A 22,056-nucleotide genomic window follows, 5' to 3' on the forward strand; every position below is an offset into this window, starting at 1 on the left:
CTTCCTTCCTTCCTTCCTTCCTTCCTTCCTTCCTTCCTTCCTTTCTTTCTTTCTTTCTTTCTTTCTTTCTTTCTTTCTTTCTTTCTTTCTTTCTTTCTTTCTTTCTTTCTTTCTTTCTTTCTTTCTTTCTCTCTCTCTCTTTCTCTTCCTTCCTTCCTTTTTCTTCCTCCCCCTCTCTCTCCCCCTTCCTTCCTATCATCTACATCTAATTATACCGTCTAACCTCCATTCCCTCCCCCTTCAACTTTTCCCCTTCTCTTCCTTTTCGCTCTTCTCTTCCTTTCCATCTCCATTCCCCTTTCTCGCTCTTCTTTTCTCCCCATCTCTCTCCATCATGCTCCTTCTCCTCTCCCTCCGCCCTCCTCTAAGTTCCCAGATAAGATTTTTCTTATAATAAGAGCAGAGGTTATGTTGAGTCCTCTGTTGACTCAGAAACAGGCATTGGTCCAACTTGGAAGGTCACATACATTGAGACTGTGGATCATAAATTACCTTGGCTCCTGGTGATCCATCAGTTCCATTCTGTCCTTGAGGCCCTGGACTCCCTTCCTCTCCCTGGAAAGCAGAGGATACAGAGTGACCCTGGTTTTCAGGCTAATCACCATCCCAGGACCCAGTAGGGGCCAAACAGTTTAAATGACTTGCCCAAGGTCACACATATAGCATGTGGCAGAGTTTGGCTCAATCCTTTTGTTCTTCCAGAGCTGGCTGTACTAAACCAGAGCTCCAATGGCCATCATTTCCAGGGCTCAACACGTCATTAGCATTTACTTGCTGAAAAACTGGAATGGATGACCAAACAGTGAGCCAACCACCATGCTAGCTCATAGCCCCTACCCTGGGCAGGAGAGAAAGTGTTTCCCATCCTCTGAGCTTCTCCCAGGTAATGCAAAGAGCCTATCTAGATCAGGAACCTCAGCATTGAAGGTTTTTAGTAGAAAGGAAGGGAAGGAGAGAGGGAAAGAAAGAAGGAAGGAAGAAAAGAGGGAAGGAAAACTATTGAAACCCTACTTCAGAGTCAGTATGGGGTAGGGGTAAGCCTGCATTCATCCAAACAACGACAGGGGCAGGCAGGACAGAAGCGCTGATAGGTCCTACCACTGTCAGAGAGGCTGCATGTAGGGGCCTGGTGATGGGCTATGTGTATTGCCCTAGGAACAGCCTGGCAAAGGTTGCACAGGCTCACCATTTGGGGTTTTCTTGGAAAAGGTACTGGAGTAGTTTATCATTTTCTTCTCTAACTCATTTTACAGATGAGGAAACTGAGGCAAACAGAGTTAAGTGACTTACCCAGGGTCATGAAGCTAGTAAGTATCTGAGATCAGATTTAAACTCAGGAAGATGAATCTTTCTGATTACAAGCCCAGTGCTTTATTCCCTGCATGCCCAAGTAACTTGTCCAGTGAGGTAGGATTTGAACTCAAGTCTTCCTGGCTATAAATTCAGCATTCTCACCACTGTACCACAGATCTCCTTTCTTGATAGGTTTTAAGGTTTAAAATAATAGAAATAGAGCTAGAAGGAACCCAAGATGTCATTTAGTCTAACTCTCCTCATTCTATAAATGAGGAAACTGAGATCCAGAATGGAGAAGGGACTTGCCCATGGTTATACAGCTAGTGAGGCTGAGTGAGGAGTTAAAGCCAGGCCTTCTGACTGCTGTTCTCTCCACTGTCCTTCACAAAGGGATGTGTAAGCCAGGAGCAGACAAGTTGAGGCTAATGAGCCATCTGTCTGTCTCTGTGGTTCAGTTAGAGTCAAATGACACTCAACAATCATTTGTAGAGGATGTGGCAGAGGTGATTCTTGCTCAGGTACAGGTTAGGTTTGTTGTTTTCTAAGCTGCTTGTAACTTTGGGCATACTGTGAATCTTGCCCTTTCAGTACGGACAGTCTTTATTTTTCTCTATTTGTTCATCTATTCATTCATTCATCAGATGTTTATTAATTTGCACATAGTTCGAGTCAGTATGCTCAGATAAGGCTCTCCCCCTACCATATGCGTTTGTTGCCTAGGAGACTATGGACTATAATAATAAAAGGCTTTTTTTTCAGCCTGAAGTTTTCCTTCTTTCTCTACCTTTTTCTTCCTCCCTCCCTCTCTCCCTCCCTCCCTCCCTCCCTTCCTTCCTTCCTTCCTTCCTTCCTTCCTTCCTTCCTTCCTTCCTTCCTTCCTTCCTTCCTTCCTTCCTTCCTTCCTTCATTGTTTCTCTTTCTTCCCTTACTTCTTTCTTTCCCTTCCTCCCGCCTTCCCTCCCTTCCTTGGGAAGGATGAGGGGAGTGGTGTGTACATGGCTAATGGAGGGAGTGATGTCAGCCATTAAGTTCTGAGTAATACCTTGGCTTTCTGTGGGGAGAATGAGATAATTGTAGATGGGGTAGGGACCTGCTCAGTTTTGAAGAATGACACTCTGGTCATTATTGGTTCACACTGAGTCCCTCATAGCCTGGGGGAAAGGATGGTGAAAAGCAGCTTCACTGGGAGAGATTTTTCTCAGATTACTAGGAGCTTGGAAAGAAGATGGGAGGAGAGGAGTCATACCTTTGGCCCGATGGATCCTTGGAGTCCTGGCTGTCCTGGGGATCCATCATCTCCCTAAGGAAACATGGGCTTCAGTCAGCAGCCTGGGCCTGAGGCGAGTGCCCCCACCCTCACCCTCACTGGGCCCCTCTCTGATACTTGTATTTCTCTAGGGGACTCCTTCAGAGTGACTTCCTTAGCTCACCTTGAGACAAGGCTACATGCCCAGAGGCTCCCTCAAAGGCCTTCCTCTGAGTTCTGGGTTTACTGACTCCAAGTAGAGGGAGAGGGCACTCCAGACAATGGGGTGAATTTGTGATATTTCTTCCACAAACAACCCTCAGACTTTGAATGATTAATGATTTTTATATTGTTGTTTAGTTTCAGTTGTGTCCGACTCTTCATTGTCCCACTGGCTTGTCCATGGGGTTTTCTTGGCAAAGGCACTAGAGTGGTTGGCCATTTCCTTCTCTAGTGTGTCCCCATTTTACAGATGAGGACGGAGGCAAATAGGGTTAAGTGACTTGCCCAGGATCACACAGCTAGTAAATATTGGAGGCCAGATTTGAACTCAGATCTTCCAATCTCCAGGCCTGGTGCTTTATCCACTGCACCACCTAGCTGCCCTGATGACTTTTACAGTTTACTACTAATATCTCACATGAGTGTCACAAGTATCTGAAGTAGGCAGCACCTACTTCATTATTATTCCCATTATTATTATGGGTATTATTAATATTATAGGTATTATTATTCTTATTTTGTAGATCAGGAAATTGAGGCCCAGAGAGATGCAACAGTCATAAGGTTAAGCATCTAGTAAGTAGAAGAACCAAGATTAGAATCCAGGCCTTAGCCTCTAAATCAGTCCCCTTTTCCTCTCCCCTACCCTGCTTGTCCTGTCAATCTGGACTCTGAGGCCCAAACACTTTAATTTTCCTCACATGCAAGAAAGGCCAGTCCGATGAAGAACAGGAGGTCTTTGAATCCTCTCTCTGTCTCTGCCCTCTCCCCCAGGACAGTGGCTTCACTCTTTAAGCTTAGTTGGAAGGGAAGGGCCGTTTGACCTGATCTGATTTTTCATGAGGGAGACTCCACGTGTCCTCCTTCCCCTCTTTATCCTCCCTGCTGGGCATATGCACCCAGAGGCCTTCTTCCCCCCCACCCAAAAGTTCCTCAGCCCAGTAGGAAGGAAGCAGGCCTGCCACTCATGCTCTGAGACGAACCCTTTACTTACCTTCCTTCCTGGCATGCCAGGCTCACCCTTAGACAGAGACAACAGGAGAAGGGAGCAGTTAGAGATTAAAGCAGAATCAGAATATTTTTATCCAATTACAATATCCTGTACTCTGGTCCTACCTCCATCTCTTCTAGCTTTCTCTCTTTTTCTCTTCCAGTTCCCAATACTTCAGCCCAATCAAACAACCTGCCATCCCTCACACATGATGAGAACTTCCCTGCCTCCACTTCTTTATTCCCCACACCCGAGATGACAGGTACCCAAAGTCCAGTTTACAGGCTTCTTTAAAAAAAAATTAACTAATTAATTAATTAGTTTTTAGTTTTCACCATTTGCTTTTATAAGATTTTGGGTTCAGACTTGTAAAGTCATAGAAATGAGTCCCTTTCCCTTATGGGACAAAAGAACTTAATTAATTAATGAATATATTTATTCATTCATCAAACATGTACTGAGCACCAATTATATGTAATATAATAGTTAATAGATCTCTAAAGCCATGGAAATTAGTACCTTTCCCTTGTGGGATGAAAAAGGACTTAATCAATCAATGAGTTCATTTATTCATTCATCAAATGTGTATGGATTATGTGCAAGGCCCCATGCTGAGTGATGAGGTGGCCACAAAGAGAAAGATATCAGCCTTGCCCTCAGGATGCTTTCAGCCTACTATGGGAGATAAAATATGGACACAAGAAGCCAAAATAAAAACTGGCAAAATTAATATGTAAGAGATACATGAACACAGAAACATGACTACTCAGAGAGAAGAAGGAAGCCTTTTACTGTACTTTCCTCCCATCATGTGTGCTCATTAAAATCTGATCAAAGGGAGGATGGAGCCAAGATGGCAGAATGGAAGCAGTACCTTTTCTAAGCTCCTCCATGAATTATGTCACTAGACTTTAAACAGTGAATCTGAACAGATTCCTGTGACAGAATCCTTTGGGAGACGTAGTGTGGCAGATTCCCAGCCCAGGAAAGTGCCCATGTAGGTCTGGGCAGGAGGAGTATGGAGCACGCAGGGTCTGCACCAGCATGGACCAGAGAGCAGACTACAGCGGAGTGAGAAGGAGCCTTAGCCAGCAAATTCACCCACCCCAAGGGCGATCCACCCCAGCCCTCACTGCAGGAAGGAGATCAATCAGTTGGATCTGGGTAAGAGAAAGCACAGGGCCTGCAGCAGAGATAGCAGCTTCTCCTGGGGCTATCAGCCCACAGCCTGGAAGTTTAAAAATCACCTACCTGAATTTCCAGAAGCCAAGATGGCAAAGTAAAGCCTAGCTGCTCGGATTCCTTCTCCCTGCCCCAGAAAACCCAGAGATAAATGTCCCACCCAGAGTAAAATCCTGAAATAGTGGAAATAGCCTCAGGCTTAGGAGTCACTGAGAAAGGGTGTAACTAAGGCAGTAAGGAGTCCGAAGTGAAGAGTGGGATATAATAAGCCAATAAGCCCCACCTCAGCTGACCAGCAGGAGCTCCCAAAGCCCAGAGTAGTGGAGCCAGCAAGCAGTAACAACACAAGCCCAGGTGGGCCTTAGCACCACCAAGAGAATATGCAGACACCAGCTCTGCTGGCTGCCAGCTGCTGAGCCAGCCTGAGCTGTAGCCCAGGGGCATAGAGGTGGAAATCTGAAGCAGCCAGACCATCCCTCTTCCACAGATTACTCTGTGAGCCTCAGGGTAACTCAGGGGAAACACTGAGAGTCCTGGCCTTGGCCTCAGTCTAGACACCCAGAGGCTACAGCACACAAAGTAAACAGCCAGGCCCTTAGCTCTCAGCCTGAGAAATCAGGAAATAGGAAATCACAATAGGAAAGAAGGAAGCTAAGAAGGGAAAAGCAAGAAAATTGATCCGAGCTTATTATAGTGAGCAAGAACAACCAAATACAGAGAACAAAATGGACTCTATACTGACACCTGAGACCAGAGAAGGAAATATGAACTGGTCTCAAGCCCAAAAAGCATTCTGGCAGGAACTCAAGAAAGATTTTAAAAGCCAAATTAGAGATGTAGAAGATAAATTTAAATCTACAGGGACCAAACTGGAAAAAAATCTCACTGAAAAAAACAAATCCTTAAATAGCAAAATTTGTGAACTGGGACAGGAGGTTCAAACTCTACCTAGAGAAAATACCTTCCTAAAAAAGGAGCTTCAAAAACTAACTGAGAAAAATAATTCACTAAAATCTGATGGAAAGGGCTTTAAATTGGAAAGGGAGAGGGAGGGCAAAAACTGTCTCCATGTATCTAAATGTTATAAAGCAAGAATTCTCAAACTTTTTTTTTAATCATGGACTCCTTTTGGCAGTGTGGTGAAGCTTATAGATTCTTTCCCATCATAATGTTTCTACATGCATCAAATAAAATACCTAGGATTAAAAAGTAAGAGCCCATTATATCAAAATATTAAAGAAAATTGATGGATCTAAAGTTAAGTACTCCTGCCACAGAGCGCAGCAGGTACCACGCAGGAAGAAATATAGCAGTAGAGATACCCAGAAATTCATAAGAGATAAAATCTAAGAAAAGAATCTATGTACTCAATTGTTTGTATACAAATACACAAAATTTGGGCAACAAGCAAGGTGAACTAGGGATTCTAGTATACAGAAGCAAATTTGACCTCAAAGATATCACTGAGACTTGGTGGAATAGGTTCTGTTACAGGAATGTGTAACTGTGTAAGTTATAATGTATTCTGAAGGAACAGAAGAGATATGCTCACATGAGGAAATCCAGGATCCAGAGTGGGAGTAGCACAGTGGAGAACACTTGGTAGCAGATGAATAGAGGGAGAAATAGATTCCATAGAGACATACCATAGACCATGCAATGACCAGGGGAGCCAGATATGGAGTCTAGGAATCGGGTCATAAGTCTGACCTAAGGTCTTGATGGGAGAACAATTTTCTGGACATCAGCTCTTTTTGCCCAAAGGAGAGGGAATGATAAATTCTTTACTTGCCTTAATGACTTGCCTTCAAAAGGTGGAGGAGCCAACAAGGGAAAACTCTATTCTGTATCTTATTCTTACTGAAAGTGAAGAACTTTTTATTAAAGAGGAAATGGTGTGAATTGTGAACTGCATCTTAGATTTTGTGATAGAAGAAGAAGTCTGAGAATTGTCTGATATTCCGCTCAGATTTGGGGAGAATAGATTTCAAAGGTTACAGGTAGGCTCTCAGGGCCTAAAATTCAGGGGTGAATTGACAGAGGAAGTCATCTCAGGAGGGGTAAACTTGGGCTTAAAAAATCAGTTTCACAAGTACAAGGTAGTGGTGGGTATATCTAGATAGCATTTTGGGTGAAAAAGATTTGGGAATTTTAGTAGATTGTAAGTCCCCTGGAGCCTGTTTGGTGTCCAAAGCCCTTTGTAAACTGGCCCCTTCCTACCCTTCTGGTCTCCTTATATCTTACTTAGCAGTTCAGGGGCTCTGTCCTCCTTACTGCTCCTTGCCCATGATTCCAGGCATTTTCACTGGCTCTTCCCCATTCCTGGAACTCTATCCCTCCTCATCTTCACCCCCTGGCTTCCTTCAAATTTCAGTTGAAGGCTCACTTTCTACAAGGAGCCTTTCCCAGTACCCCTAGATGTTAGTTCCTTCCCTCTGTTGGTTACTTCCTGGAAATAAAGGTGTAGTTTTCTGCAGTCTCTCCCCCTAGACTATGAGCTCCTTGAAGTCAGGAGCTGTTCTTGTTTGGTTTTGGTCTTTCTTTGCACCCCCAGCTCTTTGCACAGGGCCTAGTAATACATGCTTGTTGACTTGTCTTGAACCAACAGCGATAGAAGACAATCAAGTCCCCCAAACTAGTGCAATCTTAGGTGAGGTTGAGAGGCATGATATTCAGAACACTGGAGGTGATTGTCCTGCTATATTGTGAACTGATTGGGTCACAAACTATAGTACTGTGTTCTATTCTGAGAGCCCTGTTTTAGGAAGGGTATGGACAAACTGGGGACCTCCAGAGGACTGTGACCAGATGAGTGAGGGACTTTGAGATCCCATCATGTGATATTTGGATCAGATAAAGGACCAGGGGAGGCTTAGTGAAGAGGAAAGAAGAGTTAGGGCAGTACAGAATCATGGTTTTCATGTACCTGAAAGGCTTTCAAGTGGGAGAAGAAGAATTTGGTTTGTTCTGCATGGCCCCCAAAGGGCAGAACTGAAAACTATGGGTGGAAATTGCCCAGAGGAAAATTTTGATTTGATATAAGGAAAAACTTCCTAACAATCCAAGCTTTCCAAAAGTGGAAGGGGCTGCCTTGGGATTCCTGGGATCCCCTTTGCCAGAGGGCTTAGGACTAGATGGGATCTTAGATGCCATCCAATTCCACCCCAACATTTTACATTCTTGGAAAATGAGGCCCAGGGAGAGGTTAAGTGATTTGCCCCAAATCACCTGGGAGGACGGGTGACAGAGACAGGAACTATGCTAAGGTCCTTTGACCCCTGAGGCAGAGACCTTTCTTTTGTACCTGATCCTTAAGTGAAAATTGACTTTCCTCTTGCAGGAGATGCAACAAATATGAGTATTCATAGTTACAGGTAGAGGACATACTACCCGTCTTTTTCAAACTCTTGAGATTTTGTGATTCTGGGAAATCCTATGTATCTTTCAAAGCCTTAGCTCAAATGTCACCTCCATCAGTCATCCCAGGGAAGTTCTCTCTCTCTTTCCTTTGGATACCCACAGTACTTTGTTCATATCTCCTTTATGCATTTATTGCATTCAAGTTTGAATCATTGCTTTGTGCACCCATGTCACAGCAATCAACCAACAATCATTTATGAAGCACCTACTATGTGTTAGGAAGGGTGGGAGGTGTTTGGGCTACTATGAGTATTTAAAAAGCAGGGGTTGTGTCTCCTTCGTTCTTTGTCTCCCTCTTGCTGTCCAGCATTGGGCCTTGTAATATCATCGTTGTCACTATTATTAGCATTTATATGGTGCTTTAAGGTTTATAAAACACTTTGAAAATATGACTTTAATTTATCCTCATAACAACCTTGGGAAGGAAGTAGGTGCTATTATTATCCCCATTTTACAGATGAGGAAACTGAGTTATAGAGCAGTTAAGTTCCTTATCCAGTATCATACAATTAATAAATATTTGAGGCCAATTTTGAACTCAGGTGTTTGTGACTCCCCTTCCATCACTTGGCTGCCTCTATATAGCACATGCTCAGTAGATGTTTGTTGAATGAATGAATGAATGGATGAATGATGTCGCTTTGTCTCAAGGGGGAAAGGTACTCATTTCTACAGTAGACCATGGCTTATCCAAATAAATTTAAATGAATGCACATTTGAAGCAAATGGACCTAGGAAGGAAACAGATGTTTTCACCAGAGGTTAGTATTTCAAGCAACTGAAAACCCTAAAAAAAAAAAAAACCCTAAACCAAGAAGATTTAGAGCAGGGGTTCTTAAGCTTTTTTTTTTTTTCTGTCATGGAGTCTTTTGGCAACTTAGGAAAGCCTACACAGACCCCTCTCAGAATGTTATCTATCTATAGATAAATGTATATCTATATGTGTATATAGATATACATACATATGTTACACACACACATATATAATGTGTATATATTTCATAATTGAAAGAAATGCTAAATTTCAGTTAGAAGTTAGTGTAAATAAGGATTTTTTTTCTTTATATCTGAGTCCACAGACTCCCTTGAATCTATCCACAGACTCCTTGGTGGTTGATGAACAATAGTTTAAGACCCCCTTGTTTAGAAGGAAACCTAACTTTGGTTTCTTACAGCCAGACTGTCTAGTGGGTGATTCAGACCTTACCTTGAGGCCTGGAGGTCCTTTTGGGCCCTGTCACAGAAGAAAAGCAACTATGATTTAGGATGAGTCCTACTAGGAAAACATTTCAGGGGACGGGAGGAAGGGGGCAGATCCCAATAGGCTTGTCAACATTGTGGTGGGCAGGAGGTACACATGGGCACTGCCAGAGACCCATTCAACAGGAGTGTAAGTGGGGGTCAGGAGGGTTGGGATGGGCACTGCCAACATTTCTGAGATAATGTCTAGCCCTGGGGTGGGGTCATGGGGAATGAATTTTCCAAATATGGGAAATATAAATATATATGACTGGCATCCCAAGACAGTGGGCAGCAGTGAGGTCAGAGTATATCTCTGTGTGGTCCTAGGGAGCCAGAGCACGTCTGATGCAGCTGGAGGACACATATGGAGAGTACATGGAGCTAGGGAAGGTAGGGAGCAGGGCCTACTGGAGAGTCTTTATGATGGCAAAGTGGAAGTAGGAGTGTCCATTGATGCAAGGCACCAACACATTTCCAGTCTCAGGGAAAGGGGGTGGGGGAAGCACTCCTGTCAGAGTTTTTCGATGTTTTAGAAAATTACTTCTGGGTATTGATACACAAGGTCAGCTGGTGCCATGTGTCAGGATACTCAGAGATCCATTTTTATGGACCATAAGACCCTGCAGGCCCTTGCTACCAGCCATATTCATGCACACCCACACTCCCACCTACTCACACACACAGATAGCCTCCTCTTGAGCATTATGCACAAAACATACCTATCTACCTAGCACCCTGTGATCGACATGGGACATACATTGCACACCTTACCAGTGTCCCACATCCTACAAGCAGCTTCATCCCTCCAAACATTACAGCACACACCACACATGTTACACCTTGCTACTCTGAGATCCACAAATACACAATGCTTGCCGTATAGACACACCTCACACATATACATTTAACACCAGACACTCACATATGCAGACAACACACACACAGACACAAATACCCCATGTGCAGACTCTTGCTCCCCTCTACTCCAGGAAGCCTGGGTTGTGGGCCTGTTCTCTGAATCCTTTCTAAGACAGCATGCACAATCTGTTGCTTTTGGCTTTGAGTCACATTACATATGCAAAGCTATGGTGGACAGGGTCAATGCCCCCTGAAGTGTCAGCTTCTGGGTACTGACCATCACACCTCCTGGTCCTGGCTCTCCTTTTAGACCCTGGGGAGACACAAGGTTTACACAATATGTTAATCTACCAGTGTTATTGGTCCAATGACAGTGTCAGGACAGAGGTCACCAAGTCAGTCCCTCAAGCTCCTCCCCCCAACTCCTTGTATTCAATGAGGCAGGTCTTTGGGGGAGCCCTGCTTAGCTTGCTGCAGAGGCAGGGGCCTCCAGAAGGACACTCTAAGGCTAGAAAAGGCAAGTGATACACAGTTAGGACTGGGGTATACTAGCAATGGTTGATCCCAGGCAATTCACACTATTGGGGGAGGAGCTAGTCTGGGATGAAGCCCATTTGCCCCTTCATACCAGAGACTTGCAAATCAGGTGCTGGGTTCAGTCTTTTCTACACTATTGAAGGGCTGCAGATGCAGGTTCAGGGGTTGGGACTGAAAATTCAGTTTGGGATTAGATATTGAATTTAAGATAATGGTTAAAGTTTGGGATAAAATTCAGATTAGGGAGAGGGTTAGGTTTAGGGATTGAATACAGGTTAGAACTGGGTTTGGGGTTAGGGTTGAAGTTTGGTTGAATTCCTGTTAAGTTCCAGTTTTTCTCTTACATCTGGGCCTTGCAGTCCTCGAGGACCATCTTTTCCTGTGTCTCCTGGGGGCCCTCTGGCTCCAGGAGGACCTGGGGGCCCAGGTGGACCAGCAGCTCCATCTTGACCTCGATCTCCCTGCAAGACATTTAGGACTCTTATTACAACTGTGTGTAGAGGTGGCATTGAGAGAGCAGCATAAAGCACATGTCAGGTCCAGGTGGGAATGTGGCACTCACCCATCATCCATCTGGGGCATCCACCCACATTTCCCCTGTTGGATGGGGCCCAAGAGTGCCTTGGAGGTTGATCTGGGAAAAGGAGAGGAAGCTTCCTTCTAAAGGAAAGAGGTTTTTGGACATGGAGGCACCATGAGCATTTTCTGAACCCTATCCATCTGGATGAAGAGATCTTGGGGAAGAAAAGCCAATGGCCCCTTTGCTCCCAAACTTCCCTGTTAAAGTAAAGCCACACAAGGACAGCACAAGTTTCCCAGGACAGGAGCCCCTGGGAGGGAGATCTCGATGGGATCCTTAGAATCCCCAACAACATCGAGGTGTTGGAACAAAAGGACTGGGAACATGCAAGGGAGGGAATAGGAAGCACAAATTAGGCCCAGAGGATAGTATTCTAGAAGAGCTGCCAGGTTCAATGGAGGAATGTAAATAGAAAACTAGCTAGAGTTCAATCATGTGGACAGATCATAGGATCATAAATTTAAAGCTAGAAGGAATCTCAGAGGCCATATGATCCAACTATTTCATTATTAGGTGAGGAAACTGGAGCCCAGACAGGTCCAGGGAAAAATCATGATTTTTCTAAGGTCATGAAGGATGCAGGATTCAGGATTTGAACTCAAAGTCAGTGCTCTTCTCTCTTTATGTCTTGTTTCCAGACCCTTCTAAAAGAGCCTCTTCTGCCCCTAACATCCTGATGGTTCCCTGGAGGGCAGCACTCTTCAATATCCCATCTGCTTTTTCTGAGGGAGGCAACACTCTGCTGGTTCCCTTGGCCTTTGGAAAGTTTGAGGCTAAGCAATAAGGCATTTTCTGGGTGGAGACTGCAATGAAGAGTTGATGGGAAATCACAGATGCTTCCCCATGTAAGTGCTGGCAGGTGTCTCTCTAATGGTGCTACAGTTTACAGATGAGTTTAACACCCTGGGGCTTAAAAGCAGGACAGTAAGAGAGAGATAAGGCCCACCAGGCTCTGAAGCTGGGAAGAATTTGCCTAGACACAGGGTCTAACCTTTGAGCCTTTCATGGCCAGGCAGGTGAGCAAGGCAGACACTTGCTCATCACCTTCCTTCATGGCCTCAGCACTGGGTGGCCTGGGCTGATGGCTGTGGGCAGAACCCTCCAGAGGCTGTAAGGCTTGTGTGACATGGGAGCTATTGCTGTTATCATCAGGAATCTTCTGACAACATCTGGACAGGTCATCTGCCTGAGTCTGACTGATGATGGAGAACTGGAATTAAATCTGTTTAAAACTGAGCCACTCTCAGTTTGCCCCCCACCGTTTAGTCCTCACCATGGGGATTATTTGGCAAATCCTGCCATTTTTTCCAGGTGGTGCAAGGATGGGAAAGGTTCCTTTCTCGTGCAGCAGGCAGAACACAAGACACAATGTGGCAGCCAAACTTCAATTAACCAGAACCCGACCAAGCACGACTCTCACTTCCTCTTCCTCATTCCTTTTCTGTCCTATCCATCCTCATCCTCACCGCAACCACTGTGCTTTCAGGAGGAAGAGGAAAACCACAAGAACGGACACTGAGGTCAGGGACTTTCTCAGAAACCATTTTATAGAACCATAGGACTGAGTGTGACAAGGGAGCTTGGAGAGTGTCGCCTTATCTCCTTATTTTACAAATGGGGAAACTGAGTCCTGGAAGGAGGGAAATCACTTGCTTGGAGCCACAGAAGGAGTAAATGGCAAAGCCAGGACTCAAACCCATGTTCCCTGACTGCCAGTCATGTGGTCCCCATGAGCCCAGCCAAGTCTCATCCTTTTCTCTGAGCCTCAGTTTCCTCCTCTGAAAAGTGTGTGACCGTACTACCGATCTCACAAGGTTGTTGTGAGGAAAGTGCTTAAGTTCTACAGTAATGTGGACATTTTTCTCCCAAACCCTTGAACACAGGGCTTGTGGAACTGATTTGAATGGAAGGGGGTAATGAGTCCAAGATGACAAAAGAGCCTGGTTATCAGAGAATGATTCCATGATACTGCCCAGGCTTTACTCCTCTTGAGACACAGAATAGTACGGCAGATAAAGAGCTAGCCTCAAGACAGGAAGATCTGGGTTCAAGACATGCCTCTTCCATATATTAATTATGTGACCCTGGACAAGTCACTTAACTTTTCTGACAAATTTCTTAGATTCTAAGCTGCAGAGAAAGTTCTGTCCTGCATGGAGGAGGTTTTTTTTTTCACAAAGGAAGTCCCTAGATTGATGTAATAACAGATCTAGTGCTATAATTTTCTTAGTAAGTGTCCTTCCAAGGCATTCTAGGATAATATTGAGCAAAGAAGGCTCAAAGGAAAGGGGGTTTCCATTTTGCCCTATAACACTCAGAATTCCCCACTCCTTGAGTTAATGGTTAATGGAGGTTTGGCTGAGTAAAGGGAGGCAATCAGAAAGACAGGAACAGCAAACAGGAGGCAATTCCCCATGTTCACTTCACAGCTACCTTGAGGATACGGAGATTAAATACGTGCTGCTCTCTAGAGAGAAATCCATGACCGAGGTGGGGAAAGACCATCTGGCCAGATGCACAGGGTGGACAGTCAGAAGGATCAGGGAGGCAGGAGTACAGGAGAGCAATTTATAAAACCAGTTATTATTAATTTATAAAAACACAGTTATTTCATGGGTCACAGAGCAGGAGATGAAGAGAAATAGGGAGGAATCCAAAAACGGCAGTTACATACATGTAGCTCCAAGGACTTAGATTTAAGGGCAAATGGAGCTGTAACAGGCTTCTCCAGGAGATAATCTTTTGTCTAGTGTAACACAGGAAGAGGAATTCTCCTCTCTCAAGGCCTAGAAGGTCCCCTACTTGGAAGACATAATTCTGTGGCTCCACTAGAGAGCAAATAAATGAATTTTCCCCTCCCTGTAGAAGTGAAAACAAACAGAATCTCTCTCCTTTGGCCTCTGAGAAATCCCACCAGCTTGGTTATGGAATTAACTCTGGGTCAGATGGCTGACATTCATTATGTCCAGGAAAAATCTTGTTTGCTCAGAAGCCAAGGTGGGGCCCTTTCCTCTCACTCCTATGTTTGTTGGGGGAAAACCTCATTTCATTTGTTGTGGCACAGCCGTGTCTCCCCAGGGGGACACAGGGATATGTCGATGGGGCCTTCAGGAGGGAAGCAGGACTGTTTGAGTCCTTGCCTTGCTGAGAAGGACCTGAAGGGGATTTCACAGAACATTCATATCCATATTAGAAAGAAGGCCTTTATTTCATAACTTAAAATGCTACTTGCTGCCCAGAGCCCTCAGCAAGTTAATTTACTCTGGGGAGCTACTGGGACACTGCACCAGACAGTCTGCCCAGATTATCAAGTAATCAGTCAATCAACAATAATTTATTAAGTACTTACTATGTGTTAGGCTCTTTGCTGGGACATGGAGAAAGAAGTGAAAGTGTTCCTGACCTCAAGAAGTTTTCAGTCTCTTGGGAATAGCAAAGTTGAGCAGGTCCAAATTTGAGAAGGACCCAGGGTGGGGCATGAGGGGCTGAGGGGGAATTCAGGCAGGGTCCTCACAGATGCCCTTTTTGACAGGTAGATCAGGGGATGGGGGTACATGGAACCTCCACAAACTCTTGGTGTAACTAAATTGTGACCTGAATATTGCCTCCTGTTAGGGGCCTGTCTTCTTAGTCCTGACTTCAGACAAATGCCTGCTGGCATTAGCATGTATGGGGAAGGTGGCAAGATTCTGTACTGTGGTGTATGAGGAGGGATTCGAGCAGAAGAAAGAGATCCTTCAGAGCAGCATAGTATAATTTTTTTAAAAAAGAGATGAATTTGTAGTTAGATAGACCTACCTCTGACATGTGTTAGCTACATTGTCTCTGGGAAAAAAAATCACAATTTCTTTGAGTCTCATTTTTCTCATCTGTAAAATGGGGATAATGTCTATCTGACTGCTCCTCTGTCTCTTTTGAGGGGTCATTGTCCATATCATGCCCTCGAACCTCAAGGTTCTGTCCTGGGCCCCATTCTCTTCTGAATCAGTAACCTTTCATTTGATGACCTCGTCAGCTCCCTTGGTTTTAATTATCAGTTCTATGCAGATGCTTCCCAAATCTATATATCCAGCCTTAATGTTACTCCTGAGTTCCAGGCCCTCATCAAAAGACACTCACCAGACAATTCAAACTGGATGTCCAATAGTTATCTCAAAGTCACCTTGTCCAAAATAGAACTTACTACCTTTCACCCCAGACTCACCCCTTTTTGGACCTTCCCTATTTTTTTTTTAAAGCAATTGGTGTTAAGTAACTTGCTCAAGGTTACAAGGCCAGGTGTTTCTGGGTGGGTGCTAAGTGTCCGAGCCCAGATTCGATCCCAGGTCATCCCGACTCTGGGGCTTGTGCTCTTACTCACTGTGCTACCTAGCCGCCCCAACTTCCCTATTTCTGTAGAGGGAATTACCATCCTTCTAAGCACTCAGGTTTGTAGCCTTGGTGTTTTCCTTATTACCATCAATACCCCATATTCAATCAGTCAAAAGCTCTTGTCAATTCTACCTCCCCAACATCCATCATATACATCCCTTCTGGTACTCATAAGGTCACTACCCTGGTTCAGGCCCTCATCACTTCTTGCCTAGACTAGAATAATAGCTTCCTAATTGGTCTCTACTCCAATCCATCTTCTACATACCTGCTAAAATGATTTTCCTTTTCTTGGTATATGGTATAAGATGTTGGTCTATACCAGGGGTGGGAAACCTGTGGCCTTAAGGCCACATGTGGCCTTCTAGGTCCTTGGGTGCAGCCTTTTGACTAAATCCAAGTTTTACAGAACAAATTGTTTTATTAAGGGCATTTGTTCTGTGAACTTTGGATTCTGTCAAAGGGCCACACTTGAGGACCCAGAGGGTCACATAAGGCCTTGAGGCTGAAGGTTCCCCACCCCTGGTCTAGACCTAGTTTCTGTCATATTGTTTTCCAGTTTTCCCAGCAGTAAAGTGATTTTCCTAAAGCACAGCTCTGATCATGATCAGACTCCAAAGAACTCCAATGGTTCCCTGTTGCCTTTAATATCAAAACTTTTCTGTTTGACTCCAAAAGTCCTTTCCAACCCAGCCCCAATTAGCCTCGACACTACTGTTATATCTTACTCCCTTCCCCACGCTTTAGTCCAGCTAGACTAGCCTTTAGCAGTTCTTCACACAGCCCTCCATCTCTTATTGGCTGTGTTCCTCCCACCCCTTCCCTGCCTGGAATGCTCCCTCCTACCCCCCCCCCCTTTGCTTCTCCTTTGTGTCTTTAAAAATTCGGGTCAAGTGTCATCTTCTACATAAATCCTTTATTCATTCTCCCCAACTGCTGGTGCCCTACCTCTTCTCAAATTACCCTGTATTTATTTCATCTATATGGACTTATATATGTATACACACATATGTGTATATATGCATATAGTGCATGTGTATAAATATGTGTGTAAATATAAAATGCATGTAAATGTAGGCATGCGTAGAGTACACAATATAAACATAACACATATATGTACATGCATATCTCCCTGATAGAACATCAGCTCCATAAGGGCAGAAACTGTTTCATTTGTCTCTGTATTCCCTAGAACCTTGAAGAACCTGGCACAGAGTGGATGCGTAATAATTAATGCTTGCTGATTGATTAATATGCTGCCTTGGGGAATTATCATTCCTCCCGCTGTATTTTGGTAACTAGCCTAGTGTACTGTGCATGGAAGCCACCTATGAATTGTTAGGTAAAAGGAACTGAATTGTTGAAATGAATCTCTGTTTAATCTGGTATGGTCTAAATGGATCCAAGGAATAATAACAGCCAATATTAATAGTGAGCATTTATACAGTGCCTACTATGAGTGCTGGGCCTGAGGTCAGGAAGACTAAGTTCAAATCTGGCCTTAGGCACTTATTAGCTGTGTGACCCTGGGCCAGTCACTTAACCCCGGTTGCTTCAGTTTCCTCATCTATAAAATGAGCTGGAGAAGGAAATGGCGAACTACTGCAGTATCTCTGCCAAGAAAACCCCAGAGGGGGCCACGAAGCGTCAGACAGGACTGAAAAAAATGCCTGAACAAGATCACATGATCACATGTGCCAGGCACTGTGCTAAGAACTTCATAGTTATTATCTCATTTGAACCTCACAACTCTGGGAGGTAACTACTATTATTATCTCCATTTTACAGATGAGGAAACTGAGGCAAACAGATGTTAAATGGCACGCCCAAGGTCACGCAGCTAGTAAGTGAGGCCTGATTCCAGGCCCAGGGCTCTCTCTATCCACTGCACTGACTAACTGCCCTAAGGCAGGAATACATTGCTTGCCACATCCTGTCATTTCCATCTCAACAATATCTTTTTAGTTTTCTTCCTTTCAGTTTCCGCTGCTACCAACTAACCTCAGGTCCCCTCACACTTCTTTTCACTCAGACTATTGCAATAGCCTACAAACTGGCCTTCCTGCTTCCAGTCTCTTTTGTCCATTCATCTTTTGTATAATTGCTGGAGTAATTCCCCTAACATGCCTCTCTGGTCACACCACTTTTCAAAAACCTTTGGTGACTCCTACTGCTTATGAATCAAATATAAACTCTGATCCTTGCATTCAATATCTTTCAGAGTATGGCTCCAGCCTGTTTTTCTAGCCTCACCTTATACTATTCCCTTTTTTTGTTGTTCAATCATGTCCGACTCTTTGTGGCCCCATTTAGAGTTTTCTTGGTAAAGATACTGGAGTGGTTTGCCATTTTTTTCTCTAGCTCACTTTACAGATGAGGAAACTGAGGCAAACAGGATTAAGTGACTTGCCCAGGGTCATGTGGCTAGTAAATGAATACCTGAGGCCAAGTTTGAACTCAGGAAGATGAGTTTTCCTGACTTCAGGCCCTTAGGCTGCATTAAAAGAAAGTCTGGTTTCTATGCAGATATATAACTAAGAGATAGAACAGGATGGGGCCTAGAAGGCTGCCTGCAGAGCCACAGTGATCTGTGTTCAAGTCCTGCCTCTGACACATTCTAGCTGTGTGATCCTGGGCAAAGCACTTAACTTCTCGGTGCTCTGGACAGCCCTCTAAGTTGCAGAGAAGGTGCCAAGCTACACTGGTAGAAGGAGTTCCCTCACCTGAAGGTCTATATCTGAATGAAATCACAATTATATTTGTAGCCCATGTGTGGTCCAGAATGAGAAAGGAGGCAGTCTCATTCTCTGTCCACTTTGGGTCACCACATTTTTGGAAGGACAAACTGAGACTTGTCTAGAAAGGGGTGACTGGAAGGGAGACTTGAAAGCATATCATGTAATCAATCAATTAATCAACCAACAAGCATTTATTAAACACTTACTATGTGCCAGGTACCCCATTAAGTTGGAGGATTCAGAGAAAAAGTGGAAGCCGTCCCCACCCTGGAGGTTTACATTCTAACTGAGGGAGAAAACATATTCCTAAAGTGAAGGACAAGAGATAATAAAGTAGATGGAATATAGCCTTGACATGTAAGGTCCTGGAAGCCGGCAGAACCTGGAAAGAGCTGGGAATACTTAGCCTGGACAGAAGAGGCTGAGGTGGGGAAGGCGACATTTCTGATGACATTTTTACTTCTCTGAAACGCTGTCCTGGAGATGAGCAATTAGCCTTGTTCTGCTCGGCCTTATCGGGCAGCAATAGGGCCAGTGGGCCGAAGTCACAAGGAGGCAGATACTGGCTCACTAGAAGGAAAGATTTCCTAACACTCAGAGCTGTCTCGAAGGGTGAGGTAGTTTGTTCCCTATCTCTGGAAGTCGTTAAGCGGAAGGTGGAGGACAGACCACTTGTGGGGATATTTGAGCTTGGGGTGGGTTGGCTTAGATAACCTTAAATTTTCCTTCTAGCTCTGACATCTTATGACTCTAGATCTGACTGTGTGTATGAAAGCTGCAAGAATGAGAAGACCCTGGTGGGACCGTCTTGGTACTACATACATCCTAAACAACTGTGGAGCTGCTGACCCCATGGGCACAGGGTCAGAGGGCACAGGCATCGGCCCCCAGAGTTTGGAATACAGCAAGGGGCTGAGCATTGAAAGAAGCTTTTATATGCTGTTGGTTTGGAAAAGAGAAAGGAAACTACTCAGTTTAATTCAAGTGCAGACCCTCTTTGTTTCTTCCATATGTTTTGCCCATGTGCTCTCTATTTCCAGGGGTCACTTCAAGACCCATCAACAAAGACTTATCTAGCTCTACCATTGGCTGGAAAGACTCAAATCTGGAACTGAGTATCTTCATCTTTCTAGTTTCAGTGGGAACTGAAGCTTGGTGTTAGTATTCACTGCTGTGATGAATGAATTCCAGAAATGCCTGCCACTCTCAAATCTTTGGCTTCAAAGATGCATGGGACCCTACTATTGACAGTGATTAAGGACAAACAACAAGGAAGAATCATTCTGGGGAAAGAGGGTGTGTCAAAATCATGATCACAGACTAGTTTTGTAAGATCTAGCCATAGTTCATCCCCCTACCAAATTTACAAAATATATGGGTTAATCCAGTCTTGAATACATTAGGAGATTCACTCAGAAGGCAGAAGAGCAAACAGGAAGTTCTGCATTTACCATAATCACTGCAGATCTACTTTGAAGATTCAGAGGTTGAACATACATCCCTGCTGGTGATTAAGGACAAACCATGGGGCCTAGAGACAAAACTCTCGGGGAAAAAGGACATGGCCAAAATCATGAGGACAGTAAGGATAAACCAGAGGGCACCTGGGGCAAAGCAGTGTTTTTCTGAAGTCAAAGGGAGATGGGTGGTAGGAAATGGAGTTTGTAGGAGCAGTTCCAAGGCCCGGGGTCAGTATAGAGTATGTTGGGGAGATTGAGAGCATGCTTTGAAAAGGAGAGGGATGTGTCAGAGAAGTTGATTTGTCCTGTGTGACTTCCTTACCCTAGACAGTTTTTAATTTTATTTTATAGCAATTGGGGTTAACTTGCTCAAGGTTACACAGCCAGTTATTTTGTGTGGGTGCCAATCTGAGGCTGGAACTGTTCCCAGGTCTTCCGACGCCGGGCCAGCACTCTTACTCACTGTGCCACCTGGCTGCCCCTCTAGACAGTATTTTAAAAAATGTCATCGTTAAGAATTAGACCTATCAGGGTGGCTAGATGGCGAAATGAATAGAGGACCTGCCCTGGAGTCAGGAGGACCTGAGTTCATATCCAGCCTCAGACATTTGATACACTTACTAACTGTGTGAACTTGGGCAGGTCACTTAACCCCAATTGCCTTGCCTTCCCTCCTCCTCAAAAAAAATATTAGACCTATCACTTTTCCAGCTTAGGATTTGAGGAAAATGAACTGCAGCAATCTGGTTAAAACCAAATGGTGAACAAACACAATACTATTATGTGCCAATCTCTCTCTTTTAGGTGCAAACCATACAGACAGCTACCCAATACTGGACACCCTCATCTGAGCAAATTCAGAGAGTCTGGCTTCCTGTCACCCCTTCTAACATAGCTGCTACCTAACTACAAACATATGTCTTAGGAAAATCATTGCACTTTGGAGAAAACCACATGCACAGATTTGAAAACAGAACAGGAAAAGCACTTATTTTTTTATATAGAGAAGACTTGGAAATGAATCTGCATTTGTTCTATTTAAACAGGCTTAAAAAAAAAACCAAACTGCCTAGCTACCAAGTACTCTCTGTAAAATGGGAAGAGGTAAATCTCAAAGGAGACAAAGTGCTGTGGAACTCTTGGAGCAGAATAGAAATGTTCAGTGTGGTACATGCTCAGAGTGGTAATTCCTGGTTCAGGAATGGGAGCTTTGGGGACTACTTCTGGTCATGTGGTGATCCAGTGTAGAAAGGACTTTGTGTTTTGGGGGGTGGCTAGGTGGCTCAGTGACACAGCCCTGAAGTTGGGAGGACCCGAGTTCAAATCCGACCATCAGACACTTAACACTTACTAGCTGTGTGACGTTGGGCAAGTCAGTTAATCCCAATTGCCCTCTAAAAAGAAAAAAAAAGAAAGGACTTTGTGTTCTGGTATGATATGACAAACCCTGAGGGGTCCTTTGCCCCTTCCTCTGGTATGTGATAGTGTAGGGTTGGGATAGTGGTGCTGACTCAGCTCTTGGAGTGGCCTAATGTCACTTGGAGACTTTCCAGTGAATGTGGAATTCCATTAGATTATAAACCCTTTGAGGGGAGGGTCTTTTACCTTTTTTTTTTTAATATTCCCAGAGTTTAGCATGGTACTTAAACATTTATTGACTGCTTGATTGAAAGGCTGGCTTTCTCTGTCTTAGCATCTTGGAGATCTCATTCAGGTGGCTGCTAGTACAGGGAGCTTTTTTGAGCTTGTGTCTGTCTGGACTCCTGGCTGCCTTTGTCTCTTTTGTGTGTTCCCCCTCTCCCCTTTCCTCCCCACCCACATCTTAGGAGAATGGTTATTGACTCCTCAATGGATGTATCTGGACTTGGAGGTAACCTTGTGAGTTTGAGAGTTCCAGAGGGCCCTGGATCCCA

At 44.4% G+C, this 22,056-nt stretch overlaps 1 protein-coding gene across 1 annotated transcript in view; it reads right to left on the minus strand.

The window, feature by feature from the left end:
• The window catches only part of COL23A1 (collagen type XXIII alpha 1 chain), a 487,731-nt gene that overhangs the window by 21,154 nt on the left and 444,521 nt on the right, over positions 1 to 22,056 (minus strand). The window contains exons 9-14 of the mRNA XM_069077605.1: positions 11,339 to 11,455; positions 10,735 to 10,770; positions 9,565 to 9,591; positions 3,759 to 3,785; positions 2,543 to 2,596; positions 493 to 555 (exon numbers count right to left, since the gene is read on the minus strand). Coding sequence (XP_068933706.1) covers positions 493 to 555; positions 2,543 to 2,596; positions 3,759 to 3,785; positions 9,565 to 9,591; positions 10,735 to 10,770; positions 11,339 to 11,455 — 324 coding nt within the window. The remainder of the gene's footprint in view (positions 1 to 492; positions 556 to 2,542; positions 2,597 to 3,758; positions 3,786 to 9,564; positions 9,592 to 10,734; positions 10,771 to 11,338; positions 11,456 to 22,056) is intronic.

The sequence above is a fragment of the Petaurus breviceps genome, unplaced genomic scaffold (genome assembly GCF_028583685.1).
Source record: "Petaurus breviceps papuanus isolate PSGF00001 unplaced genomic scaffold, PetGlider_PUasm1.0 90994, whole genome shotgun sequence".
In the NCBI taxonomy this organism is placed as follows: Eukaryota; Metazoa; Chordata; class Mammalia; order Diprotodontia; family Petauridae; genus Petaurus; species Petaurus breviceps.